The following is a 13,246-nucleotide window of genomic DNA, read 5'->3' on the forward strand; positions in this document are numbered from 1 at the left end:
CTCCGGGAAAGGCTTCAATTGCAATTAGAAAACAAAGTCTGGTATATTCAAATATTCCAATGAGCGAGCTGTTTTCCCTCTCTATCTTATCTTTCCTGCTCTCGTTTCTTTCAGTTCTCCGGAGCATTGTAAACTAATTGAGTTTGTGAAAAGTGACCAAGAGAATAAGAGATGTCTGAATGCATATATATATATGTACGTACCATTACATGAAGTACATAGATATATAAGTGGATATATACAAAAGGTGTCGAATCAGCCATTTCGAGTGGTTAATACTTGTTACGACGAGCACGTTTTCCAATGCCGCAAGTGATTCAAGAGTTACTGTATATATAGAAGTTTTGCACTCAAAGCCAGCCACGAGTGTAAAACTGAAGCCGAGAAGAAATATTTCCTTTGTCTCCTTACACCCACACTCATGCACACCCACACATGCATGCACACATATTCGCAGAAAATTCTTGGGTATACGTTATTCTCTTATACTCACATGTGAGTAAGATGAAAGAATTCGCATTTCTCGAGATAAAGCTCCCGTTTTCTACGTTTTTCTGAAATAGTGTCGTTGAGAAAAGATTACTCTTTGCTGTTACTGGACAAAGCGGCCTCTCTTTTCGACTTTTTGACTTTTGCATATATTCATACCCGACCGCATATATATAAATGTGCTTAAACTGCAGTGGAGATATTTTCTCATCCATTTTCTATGACGCTGAACGGGTTAGGCACCTCTCACCTTTTCCCTCGTTTTATGGTTTTCTTTCATGTCGTGTTATTGGGATTCGACGAGTTTTCCGTAACCAACTTTCGTGCTATTCTCGCAGAGCTCAACTTTGTCTTTCTTTCTCTGTCTTATTTTTCTTTTTTTATTTTAAAGTGAATTAAGCAATGAAGCTGAAAAATGAAAACGAAAAATAAAAATGTAACTTTTCAAGCGCATTCATGTAAAAATAGCAATGTTACGCGATTAAATGTTTTGTAAGTAAAGCAAGCATAAATTAAGTGAAAAATATATCAGAAGAAAAAAAACAAATAAAATTGCGGTAAACATACGGCAAAAGTATAGAAAAACTGTGTGTGATGTGCCTCTGAGACTTTTAGCTGTGAAAAGTTCATGCACTTTTCTCGATCTTCAAAGAAGAAAAGTAAAAGAGTTAAAGTTTTCCTATAATTCTTCGTCTTGTTAAAGGCGTAGACACGTTTCCGGTTTTGTAACTAAATGCAAACCTTAAACAATAAATAAAGATATGATAGACAAATGTGTATACATAAAAATGAAGGATTTTAATATTATTTTTTACAAGTTTGCAAGCTATTTTTTTCCAAACCTAACCTTTAAAAATGTTTGAAAATTTTCAGTCCTGAATAATCCCATGATAAACAAAAGTTTTTTTTTCCCACTCTAACCTAAAATACGCAACTTTGCCGCTAATTTTAGGCTCTCGTAGGAAAAAATAGTATCTCAAACTGGTGCAGATATGGTTTTTTAACAAAACTCGTTACAGCACTCGCCTTCGGCTCGTGCTATAATCCCTCGTTTTGCTAAAAAACCATATGTGTACCCGTTGAGAAATATACTATTTTCAATCATTGAAGTACAAGATGCACATTTTAATAATCTGAACACCAGCTAAGAAATTTAAATGAACGATCCAGTCCTTTGAATATCAACAAATAGTTAATAAAATATACAAAAAATTCAATGAATGTATAATATCAATCTTAAAATCAATGAAGTGTTTAGTTATAAATAAAATAAAAGAAACTACGGAACTCAATTTCAATAAAATAAAATGGATTATTTCATCTTTTTGTCACAGGTATCTTGGGTACGGCACAGAGATATCCATATATTGACGGCTGGCGCGTATACGTACACGAGTGATCAACGGTTTCAAGTTTTGCACAAACCAAATTCCGGATCGAATAATGAGTGGTCAGAATGGACACTGTGCATCAAATGGGCTCAGGAACGAGATGAAGGCATCTATGAGTGTCAAATTTCAACGATTCCTTTGAAATCGCACCAGTATCATCTGAACGTTGTCGGTGAGTCGGACAAAATAATAGTACAATAATTAAGTATAGTGAAACACCCAAAATGAATTTAAAAGATCAAGGAAAAAATCAGTTAACAAGTCCCCGAGAGTGCAAAATTTTCTCACTTATCATTTAGTTTTGGGCTCCAACGTCCAGTATACGTAAAAGTCTCGTCTGTATAATGGGCTATATCGCGTCAACTGTCCCCTTCTTGGATCAGAGTTGGAATTTGATTTTTCATATTTTATTCTGCTTATAGTGAATATGAAAAAATTGTCGAAACATGATTTTTTATGTAAAATTTGATAAGGAATTCAAATTTATCATCCAAAATCATATTCATAACCTCAAAATCCCTAAATGATCAAAAATCAGTCTAAAGGCCAAAAATAAACATGTTTGTATTCACTGATTAGGCCAATATTGTAATATGTTCATCTTTAAATCCAAATACAACTTCTGATAAATTTTGGTCATCGGCAGGCAAACAGACTTAATTATTGAGCATCATATGAGTGTCAATAAAACATGGTTTTTCTCTAATTTTCTTTGATTCTTGACTCATATGATGCTCAATAATGAAGTCTGTTTATCTGCCGACGACCAAAATTTATCAGAAATTGTATTTTGATGTATCAATGAACATATTACAATATTGGCCTAATAAGTGAATACAAACATGTTTATTTTTGGCCTTGAGACTGATTTTTGGTAATTTAGGGATTTTCAAGGTTATGAATATGATTTTTGACTTCAAATTTGAATTCCTCATCAAATTTTACATATCATTTTTCAACAATTTCTTCATATGCACCCTTGGGAAGCAGAATAAAATATGAAAATAGTATATTTTGCACCTACGGAGTGAAAATCTGGAAAGTCTCAGAGCACGTGTAATTTATCATCCGAGGCGAAGCCGAGGTTGATAATCACGTGCTCTGAGACTTTCATTTTTCGCTACATAGGTGCAAATACATTTTTTTGCGAATCCCCAAGCCTAAAGTAACGTTTTGGTTTTGCGCAGCCTGAGCAAAATGTTACTTTAGGTTGGGGTAGCACAAAAATCAAATTCCAACTACCATGCAAGAGGGGGGGACAGTTGACGCGATAAAGCCCATATATATTTTTTTGTTGAACGAGTCAGTAGTAGCAGTGGCAACAACTCAAACAGACGTTAAAATTTTACGTGACGATCTCTTTAGCGGAAAAGTGAGTTGTAAAACTCATTAACTTTGTCGCAATCAAAGCAAAGTCTATAAGAAACAAGAGAGAAACTTATAGCAGCATCCGTAGCTTATGAACACTTGAGCAAGGCACGCAACACGTTATAAAATTTGTCCCACATGCTAAAAGTTTTAAACAATTTTCCGTTGGCATATACGCTGACAGGCACGCGCACAAAGATTGAATACACTTTATATGTGAACAACTCAAGTTTCTAACGAATCGTGCATATGTTTGTTTTATGTTGCAAAACGCAGTACCAACGGCTGCGATACTCGGCGGCCCTGAGCTTTACGTCGGCGCTGGAAGCACGATAAATCTGACGTGTGCGATCCACTTCAGTCTCGAGCCACCGGCCTTTATCTTCTGGTACTACAACGACGTGGTGATGAGCTACGACAGCCCCAGGGGTGGCGTGTCCGTGATAACCGAGAAGGGCAGCGATGTGACGACCTCTTGGCTACTCATACAGGCGGCGCAGCCTTCGGACTCCGGGGAGTACAGATGCAAGCCCAGCAATGCCAACATGTCGTCTATCAGAGTCCATGTTCTCAATGGTGAGCCAGACAAGCCCATTCCTATATTATATGCTCTGTTTTCCTTTCGTACGAGCGTGTATTTTGAGAGTACCGCAGTTATTTCTACTGTTCCCAACGATGGCTGGCACCATCAATTTAGCCCTTTGTTTTCAGTAGTATGGGATGTACTACTATGCGCGGCTGCAGTCTCGTGAGTACACTTCACACTTACACGTATGCCACATATACATACACATACACAATGCATACAGACTGCTTGAAACTTTTGCATTTTGTCGTACGCTATCATTGATAATCTGAACATTAACCGGTTTCTTATCTAGTGTGCGTCAACCGTGCTCAACTCTTTCTTTATTGAGTGCGTATGTAAGGTCAGATTTTTGGCGCGTCTGAATACGTTAAAAAGGTGCTCTGTAAGTATAACTGTATTTTGTAAATTGGATTTGAAATTTCCTCGTGCCTTTTCTAAAAATCGGAAACTATATCAAAATTCATAAATAGTATATTTCTCAACGAGTACAGTTATGGTTTTTTTTGTTATAAACCATATCTGCACCAGTTGATAATACGAATATTTCCTACGAAAGCCTAAAATTAGCGGCAAAGTTGCGTATTTTAGGAAAGAGAGGGAAAAATCATTCATTTATGCAGGAATAGAAGGAAAAAAATTAGAGTTCACACATGAAGAATGGAAAAGAATTAAAAAAATTTTCACTTTTCAAGAGAGAAAGTTAAATAATGGTAAATAAATTCACTTCATTTTAAGCGCTTTTGGATATATTTTCTGGCTTTAAGGTTGATTGAATTTATTTAAAAGTTGGAAGCTCAATTGAACGTTAAACATATTATTCCGAAAACGATTCGAAAAAATCAGTACATTTTTATAACAAAATTAATAATAATAATAAAAAATTACTTTGCATTTAATGAATTAAACCTAACTACAATTTATGAAATTTGAAAAGGGTCTGCTTCTTAACTAGATTTTGAATTCGTTCCGTCTTTAATAGTAAAAAGGCGTTTGAAGTTTTAAAAATATTTTTTTTCTTCATGAATTCTACGCAGTATCCTGAAATATGATAAAGATCAATCAACTGATATTCTTTCTTAAGATGATTATATAAACAATCAATTAAAATCGGGAAACATTTGGAAATAGACAGTTCTTCGCATTTTGTTTTAAAGTTTTGAATCCGAAATTCTTGCTGATGAATTTTTTACGAATGACTTTTTGAAATAATTTCTATTTTTAAAATATGACCCTGTAACATCAAACGTTAAGAACGTTTGAATCAAACGTGTTAAAGAAAATAAAGATAGCACCGTCACGTGATTAAAAATAGTATATTTCTCAGCGGGTGCTATAACGAGTTTCGTTAAAAAACCATATCTGCACCAGTTGATACTTTTTTCCAACGAAAGCCTAAAACTAGCGGTAAAGTTGCGTATTTTAGGAAAAGAGCATTTTTTCTTCGACTGCCGTAACGCGTTACAATCAAGTGGCTTTGAAACGTTGCGAATTTGTGCAGCGTAGGTGAATTCATGATCATAGAAGCTGTTGCACACTCGCTGCTCATAGTTCGCAGTACCTATGCACACGTAGACGCAGCCTCAGTACAGAGCCACAACACACACGCACGCTTACAGACACATACATGCGATCATGCGGGTGCGCCAGAGTCGGTGCAGGCGGGCGTTCAGCGAGCTGCATGCGCGCAAGGATCCAAAGGCTAAGCGCGGAATTTTCGCATTAGATTTACGACGTCTAACGCTTCTGGCATGCACCGCACACGATGGGTACAGGTATAGCTCTAGGTGGTGTGCAGCGAGCAAGCGAGTCGCGTAACGGGCCGAGCGCCGCCGAAAATTGCATTTCAATTCGTTTTATGAAAGGCCACCCGAGCATGTACGTACACATTCGACAAGAAAAGCGCCCTGGGACACGGGGGCTGCTGCCGCTACTGCTTGGAGCTTTATTATTCTCTCTTTTTTGCAGCCTCTACGCGCGTGGCAGTGCAAGCTCCGGAGCTCGAGTTTTTTCTCTTTTTGTAATACGTGTGTCGGCGAGCCATACTTGCCTTATTGTTCGCGCTGTACCCATACACATATACGCAGCTACATGCAGTACGTATGTATGTTATGCAGTATGCACCCCAAGCGAGCTGCTCCCAGCCCACAGAACGAATATATTGCTTCTCCGATTTTATATGAGGAATTCAAAAAATTAAATATGTTCGCAAGTATGGATGTAAATGTAGTTGCATTACGTGCTTTTATATAGTAAATGATGACTATCAACGATATTTCGTAATTCGAATGTGTCATCGCTGTGAGTCGACATCGACACAGAGACGCATCTTCGTTGCAGTGTAGTATTGGTTCGCGCGTTTCTATCTTTGAATGACTCTTCCCTATAATATGTGCAAAGCTTCAATCGAGCGCTGTATATACATTGAAGCTTTTCAATCAATCTTGCAGCAGAGTGCACGTACCTATTGTTGGAGTGTTTGCTTTATATTTATACTGCAGATTGAAGGACGAAGAAAACAAATTTTGCTTTGTACTTGGATTGTGTAAAAGAATAGTTTTCACTCTCAAATTGTTTATTGCATTTATCTTCTCTTTTGTTCAGCATAAAAGCGCGAGGCTTATGTTTGTTCAATTGTTTCAGTTTTGATGAGTTGTTTCCTATTTTTATACCTGTATTCATTATTTACGAGTTCGTGTATTATTCGTAGTTGCATAGAAGCGCTATCTGCGTTGCAAAAATTTTTGGCCAGAAAAAGAACAGAGTCCGAACAAATCGCTGGTATAAAAAAGAGAGTTCACTTACAGAAATTATAATGAGCACGGCATTTAGAGAGATGCGAATCAACAACCAAATGAGAAATCACATGCGCAAAAATAGACAAATAATTTATAATTCATATAAAAAGTTCGTTTGCATAGTGATCTGGGAGATTTCATTGCATGAAATCATCAAATACTGGCGTTAGGAATGATAAAATTCTAAAAACTTCAGTTCCCGTTTTAAAAGTAGCTACGTACTATTTTACTCGAATGTAACTCGTGTGAAACTTATTTATGTTGAAACATTATGCAATGCTATATTTTGCCTTTCATCTAATGCGTGTAATTATTTTGTTGCCAACACTTATAAGAATAAATAATAGAATCACAGAAAAAAAATTCAACACATCAAAACTACATACACCCTGAGTATTGAAATTTTGACTGCTACAGATTTGAAAAAATTCGTTATCCATCAAGTTTCTTTAACCTATTGAACCAAGATATGGTTTTATTTTATGTTAGCAAGAAACTTATCGATTTTACTGTAAAAATGTTCGCAAATTCTGTCTCGAAATAAACTTTGATATTTGACATTTGCTTTTCAGGTGAACGACCAGAAGCTATGCAGACTGGCACGGCAGGGCCTATACTTTCTTCGAGCTGTCTAATGGTGTCGCTCATCATTTTGTACATATCGTCGTTGTAAAACAAAACATCAAATTTAGCGGCAAATCACAAATAAAAAGAAAATCTCGTTACAAATAAAAATAAAATTAAGTATTAAGATAAGTATTATAAATGAAAAGAAAATAGATATACACCCTACTCTGAAAAATCGAAGCCACATGTCAGAAAAAATGAGATGATACTAAAAGCCAAGAATGTGTTCTGTGCAGTTGTCAAAATATATTGATGCGCGGCAATAAAAGTCGATGCCATTAGCATAGTACTTTTTTATGAATGGCTATGCGCGATGAATTGTTTGTTTGAATCTCCGAAGCATGTCAAGAAGAGACTCGTGCAAAATAAAGAAAAAATTCCAGACAGACTTAGTGGGCAGCTGCGGAATCATCGGCGTAAGTACTTGACAGGTAATACCGTAACGACCGCACAAAAGTAGCAGTTGAAGAAGAAGCGTGATAATCCGAGTAAGATCGAACACTTTGGTCTAGAGATGTACATGTGTGTATGTATTAGGTAGGTGCGTGTATGTTTGTATGTGCAAGTATATACCAATTCACGATCACATGCATGCACACGTGTGCACAGAGATGGGCATTTACTGTCTGAAGGAAAAATAAATGTGATTCGAGTGCGAGCGCTTGGAAAATACCTCTTTTTTCACACTCTCTGTCTTTCTGTGGCTGCACACACATACAATCACTCGAGTGTGATTGTGGGAGTTCGATAGATACACGTGTAGAGCGAATTCTCAGGGCTTCGTCGGCATCGCTGAGCCACCCGATCTTAACTCTTTCTTGCCCCTTGTACACCTTCTTTTCTCTGCACAATGAAAAATTGGAAACAGATATACGTGCATGTACATACATTCACAAAGTAAAAAAAATAATACAACATATACTTATAGATGTTTCAGACCGCAAAACAAATCGTGACTGGCTTCACCGAATAGGCATGCAGGAAAAAATCTAATTTTCCAACAAATGCGTTCACATGTGAGATGAATTTCGACGATCTATGCTGCTTATGATCGTCGACTTATGTAATCTTGAATTGTTCGCTTTTTCTGTGCAGCAGAATAACCTTGCCTGACATACAATTGTAAATGTTTAGCTTATGAATTAATTATATCGAATATGAGACGTATGCAAAAATAATTGCAGATTTAATACGATTTGTTTAGTAATTGCATTTTCACTGGACTAGTGGAACATAGAAATTCAGAGGAGCTGAGAGTTCACGAGTTTTACAATACGATTCAATAATCCCTATGCATGATTTATAGGTGATGAAGTACACGTTTCGTTCCTCTTGTGCGTGTCACTGTCGCCACTCATTGCTACACAACATCATGATCACTCGGTGTATATCGACAAACATCCAATTTTCGCAAGTTTATAAATGAATTGCTTTTATTAGCTTATATTGGGAAATAAAATTACGGAAATCCATATATATTTTAAACTCCCAGTATAGCATTAGCAATAAACGTAATTTGAAGAGAAAAGCAAATGAAACGACTCGAACAAACTATATACGTCGGCTCATATTGGTTAAGAAAGAATTGTAAGATAGCACTCGTTAAGTGTGTGCGTGTGCGTGCGTCTGTTTGTGTAAAAGGTAATGAAGTATTGAGAGTTTTATTCTGAAGTCATTGATGCGTGTATAAATAAAAATCAAATTTAAAGCCATACGGTCTTTTACACTAAGTTATGCGATGGTAATAAATAGTTTAGAATTAATAAAATATTACACAATATATTTAAAGATGTAAAAAATGTATTATTTAATAATATTATTATATAAAGGAAGAAAAATCTGAGGACAAATAATCTCGTCTATACAAGCATTTACGTCCAAGATATTGAAGATAAAACTTTTAGATTGAATGTTCAAATGAATAAATGGTAAATACAGCTCCGACACAACAATTTTGAAAATAAATCGACTGTTTTAGAAATTCGAAAAGTCACAAGATTTTTTTTAATTTAATCGACTAGTCTGCAGATAGATCATAATAATTTGAGTTTACAATGTAAATACGTTTATTTCTTATTTATCTATATATTTAGAAAGTCAAGTTAAGAGAGCTAATCTAAGGTGAATCACGATCTTGTTGTATTTAAAGAGAAAAATCGCCATCAAAGTCAAAATATATCGTCAAATTAAATCGATTATTTCGTGGCTGAACAGATTAAGATCCGCGAGATAGATAGAATATCTATTAACGTTAAATTTTCAAAAAGAAAAGCATTTACTTTGATTAACAAATATATTACTTGAATTACTTATTGATGTTTGCTAAACTTGGGGAGAGGTAGTGGGTGAGCTCGCGTCGCATCATTATTTGATTAACTTTCCTGAATAGTTCATTTGTTCATTTGTTTCATTCAAGAGATTTGTATTATTCAACATGATGATATAATTTACTTTGATGACGTATTTCTATTTACTCTGTGTATTTTAATTGATTATTCGAAAACGATGAATCGTCGATGAGTGTAAATATGCGATTTTCTTCGTTCAGAAAATCGTTTCTATGATTTATTAAAAATATAATTTTGATATTTTTTTACTTTTAAAGAGTAGTTTTTAATTTTTAGATTATAAAGCAATTGTGATATACTATACTAAATGTATGAATATAAATTGATGGTTTTTTTCGTTGAAATTTAAGTTATGGTATAGAGAAAAATAATATTTCATTTAAAACCATCCGTGTACGTTCAAATTCAATCATTGATCACCATGTAATTAAAAAAATGGATATAGGGAACTTTCTACACTGAGACATTGTGTTTTTGTTGTTAATGTTTCTATTATGGGAATAAAGTCAAATTAAAAAATTTAATCTGTATATCTTTCATAAACCTTGTACAGTTTATTATATTAAATACTTCAATAGAAATTATTATTATAGACGTATATATTTTTTTAGTAGGGAATGAAAATCTAAAGCATCAACGTTTGAAAACCGGCATATCACTTAACAAATGCAGGATGGTCACAGTACAGTGAGTAACATTCCATTACAAGTAATTAAAAAAAAAAGTTAAAATATTTGACAATTTTTGTATTGAAAGCAAATATCGACATTTATATGCGTTTTGTGCGTGATCACCGTCGAAAATTGATCACCAGATATTTCTAGTTCGGACAGCTGTCATTCGTTTTCTACAAAATTGGTATTCACATCGAACAGAGGCATCTACAAATTTGTTCATGAAGTTCCATCATATTTTGTCAATAATTTTTGTTTTCTACTGTTCAATAAGCTTATTTATTGACCGCCTAGTATTGACAATCGCGATTCTCAATCCATCTTTGTGATTTATTTCTTCAAAAAATAAATTGTGTACCATTTGTTTAAATTGTTTTGCCAGTTTGTTGAAACATTGATTAAATACGTGTCTTTGAAGTTAATTTCGTATGAAATTTGCGGGTTCATATTTAATATCGTTACATTAAATTTATTTAAATTTTAGTTGAATAAACAAAAATAATTGCAAAATTAAACAAGAAATGATTTGATCTAATTATGTTACTATAGTGTAAGGGTTATATCCACGATTGAAAAAAAAATAAAAGTTTAAAGTGCAGAAGAGCTGGGACAACCTATGTTTTACAGCACTCCGTAGTAGGAATATCTGATGGAAGCAAGCCAAGTATCAATATCTGTTGAAAATTAAAAAATGCAAATAATATTGTAGTAACTCTAACTCAGATAGGTACGCTTTACTATTTTTTTTTTTTTTTTTGACAATATTTTATGAAAAGTCCCAAAAGTTTTAATGGAAAAATTGTCACGAAGAAGAGTAAACGCACGTGTATATACGTAAATGGAACTGGCCTGAAATCAAAGCGTGAATTTTAGGTTGTGAGGACAAAATAAGCACTTAAGTAACAAATCAAACTTCTTATATTGTGGCGTACAATAAATCTTCGATACACGCTATAAATCTTCCAAGTATATATAAGCGTACTTGAATAATATGTGTACGTACATGGCTCTATTCGTTAATATTATTTTGCACGTAACCATGTGAGATGATAGCCGAGCTTTCTATATATCCCTTTTCTCTTCTCGTTCGAGCTTTACGATGTAGATGAACACCTATCAACACAGGTATTACATAGCATATATAGACGAACAGATCCTGTGTATCAGTTTAGTATAGGCTGTATTTTAGTTGCTGTTTTATTGCGCATCCCAACACGTAGGCAATTTTTACAAATTATACGGGCAGCACTTACTTGCGTGTGAAGAGACTATTATTTTTACGTGAAGATCAAACAAAATTGCAGAAATTCAAAATTTCCTAAGCAAATGAGCTGCATAAAGTACCATCATAGTACATTCTGATTATAACATATAATTATTTTAAAAAAAGATACAAGGTAAAATTGAAAATATCTTATTTAAATCATAAAGCTTAAGCTAAACTATATTTTAATTTATAAAAATTAAAATTATTTCAGTACGATCAAATATAAAATAATGTGAAAATAGACTAAATATAGCTTTTGCAAATGAAATCATAAGTACAAAGCATGTCGATGATAACTTGTTTTTTTGATAGCATTATACACAAAATAAACCATAAATGAATAAATTAGTAATAAACTAAGCAATCTTGATGTTTTGTAAGCAATTGTACGTGTAAAATATGTCCGCACAGTTCATTTCAACGGTAAAAGTACAATGTAAATGAAAAATAAAAATGACAAAGTTAATTGCGAAAAATACTTTTTTGCAATGTAAAGGAAAAAAATATCAGGTTGGCACGAAAATGTTCTACATAATTCAAATGAATTCATCTACTAGCATCCTCTTGTGCTAAATGGCTCGAGACACATGCGCGTGACAGCATAGCGATGCTCTTTCTATGTTGTTAGTTTGTGCAAACAGATCATCGTTTACTTGTACGAATATATGTACACTGTACTCGACGAAGTGTAATATAACACGGTATTCATCAGGAAGTCGGTGATGTCTCAGCGGCGGCGACACGGGGCGTGCGTTGCTTTCGCGTATCATGACGATGACATCGTTTAAGCGTGCAGCCGAGTCATGCCCTCAGCGTCAAAAGATAAGTAAACTGAGACGAGAAAAGTTTCTTTGTAACGTCGAGAGTATACATAAAGCACAATAATCTTTTATAACAATTTTATTCGGAGGATTTTGTTATTAAAAGTGCGAAGCGGGTTAAGCAATCTTTTATTTCCATTTATTAATACAAAAAGCTTATAAAAAAGGTCTTGAAACTGAGGCAAATGAATTTTTCAAAACTGTTTTGCGAAGCTCTTATCAAAAATTTTCTGAAAAGATATATCGTACTCTCAAAATCATAAAAATAACGAGGAACGTATATATAATTTAAAATCTATGGTGCTCTTACTTTGAAAACTTTAAATTTTACCCTGGATTTGAAGTTTTTTCTCAAAACGATATTCGAGTTTTTGCGAATGAAATTCATTTAAATGAGCTCATGTTTTTTATTTTTCAAGCTTTGTGCGCATTTACCGTAAATTATTGTATCTCCAAAGAAAAACAAACGATGAAACTAGCATATAAGAGAATTATGGTGATGCAAAAATAATTGTCAAATCAAATTTACACTTAGATCAACCATCATTAGTAAACATGCGTAAACTTCTAGTTGAAAGTGTTTTAGGTAGAAGTTCTACAGACACGCATAAAAGGAACTTGGCCCATCTTGACACCTCGTAAAAACTCTATTCCCAAATGAAAACTATTTGATAATCGCCCTAGAGACGCACCCTTTTCACGTACTCGATTTTCACTGGAAGGACTCCTGAGAACAATTTTATTCTTGTACAGGGCTTATGCATAATTTTATTTTCACTCACATACGATAACATTCATAGAAAAATAAAAAAAAAAACACACTTTCAAAATATTTTTAATTCAAAATCAAATTTTTGCAATAAATTATCAACAAATT

The 13,246-nt window shown here is 34.1% G+C and overlaps 1 protein-coding gene across 1 annotated transcript in view; it reads left to right on the forward strand.

Annotated features, from left to right (window-relative positions):
* Nucleotides 1–10,107, forward strand: part of LOC106655907 (cell adhesion molecule 2-like) — a 45,605-nt gene extending 35,498 nt beyond the window's left edge. Inside the window, exons 3-5 of the mRNA XM_014376507.2 lie at nt 1,824–2,052; nt 3,525–3,824; nt 7,205–10,107. Of these exons, the coding sequence (XP_014231993.1) occupies nt 1,824–2,052; nt 3,525–3,824; nt 7,205–7,305 (630 nt within the window). The 3' untranslated portion in view covers nt 7,306–10,107. The remainder of the gene's footprint in view (nt 1–1,823; nt 2,053–3,524; nt 3,825–7,204) is intronic.
* Nucleotides 10,108–13,246: the final 3,139 nt, after the last annotated feature.

This window comes from Trichogramma pretiosum, unplaced genomic scaffold (genome assembly GCF_000599845.2).
Source record: "Trichogramma pretiosum strain Unisexual culture from Peru unplaced genomic scaffold, Tpre_2.0 scaffold63, whole genome shotgun sequence".
NCBI lineage: Eukaryota > Metazoa > Arthropoda > Insecta > Hymenoptera > Trichogrammatidae > Trichogramma > Trichogramma pretiosum.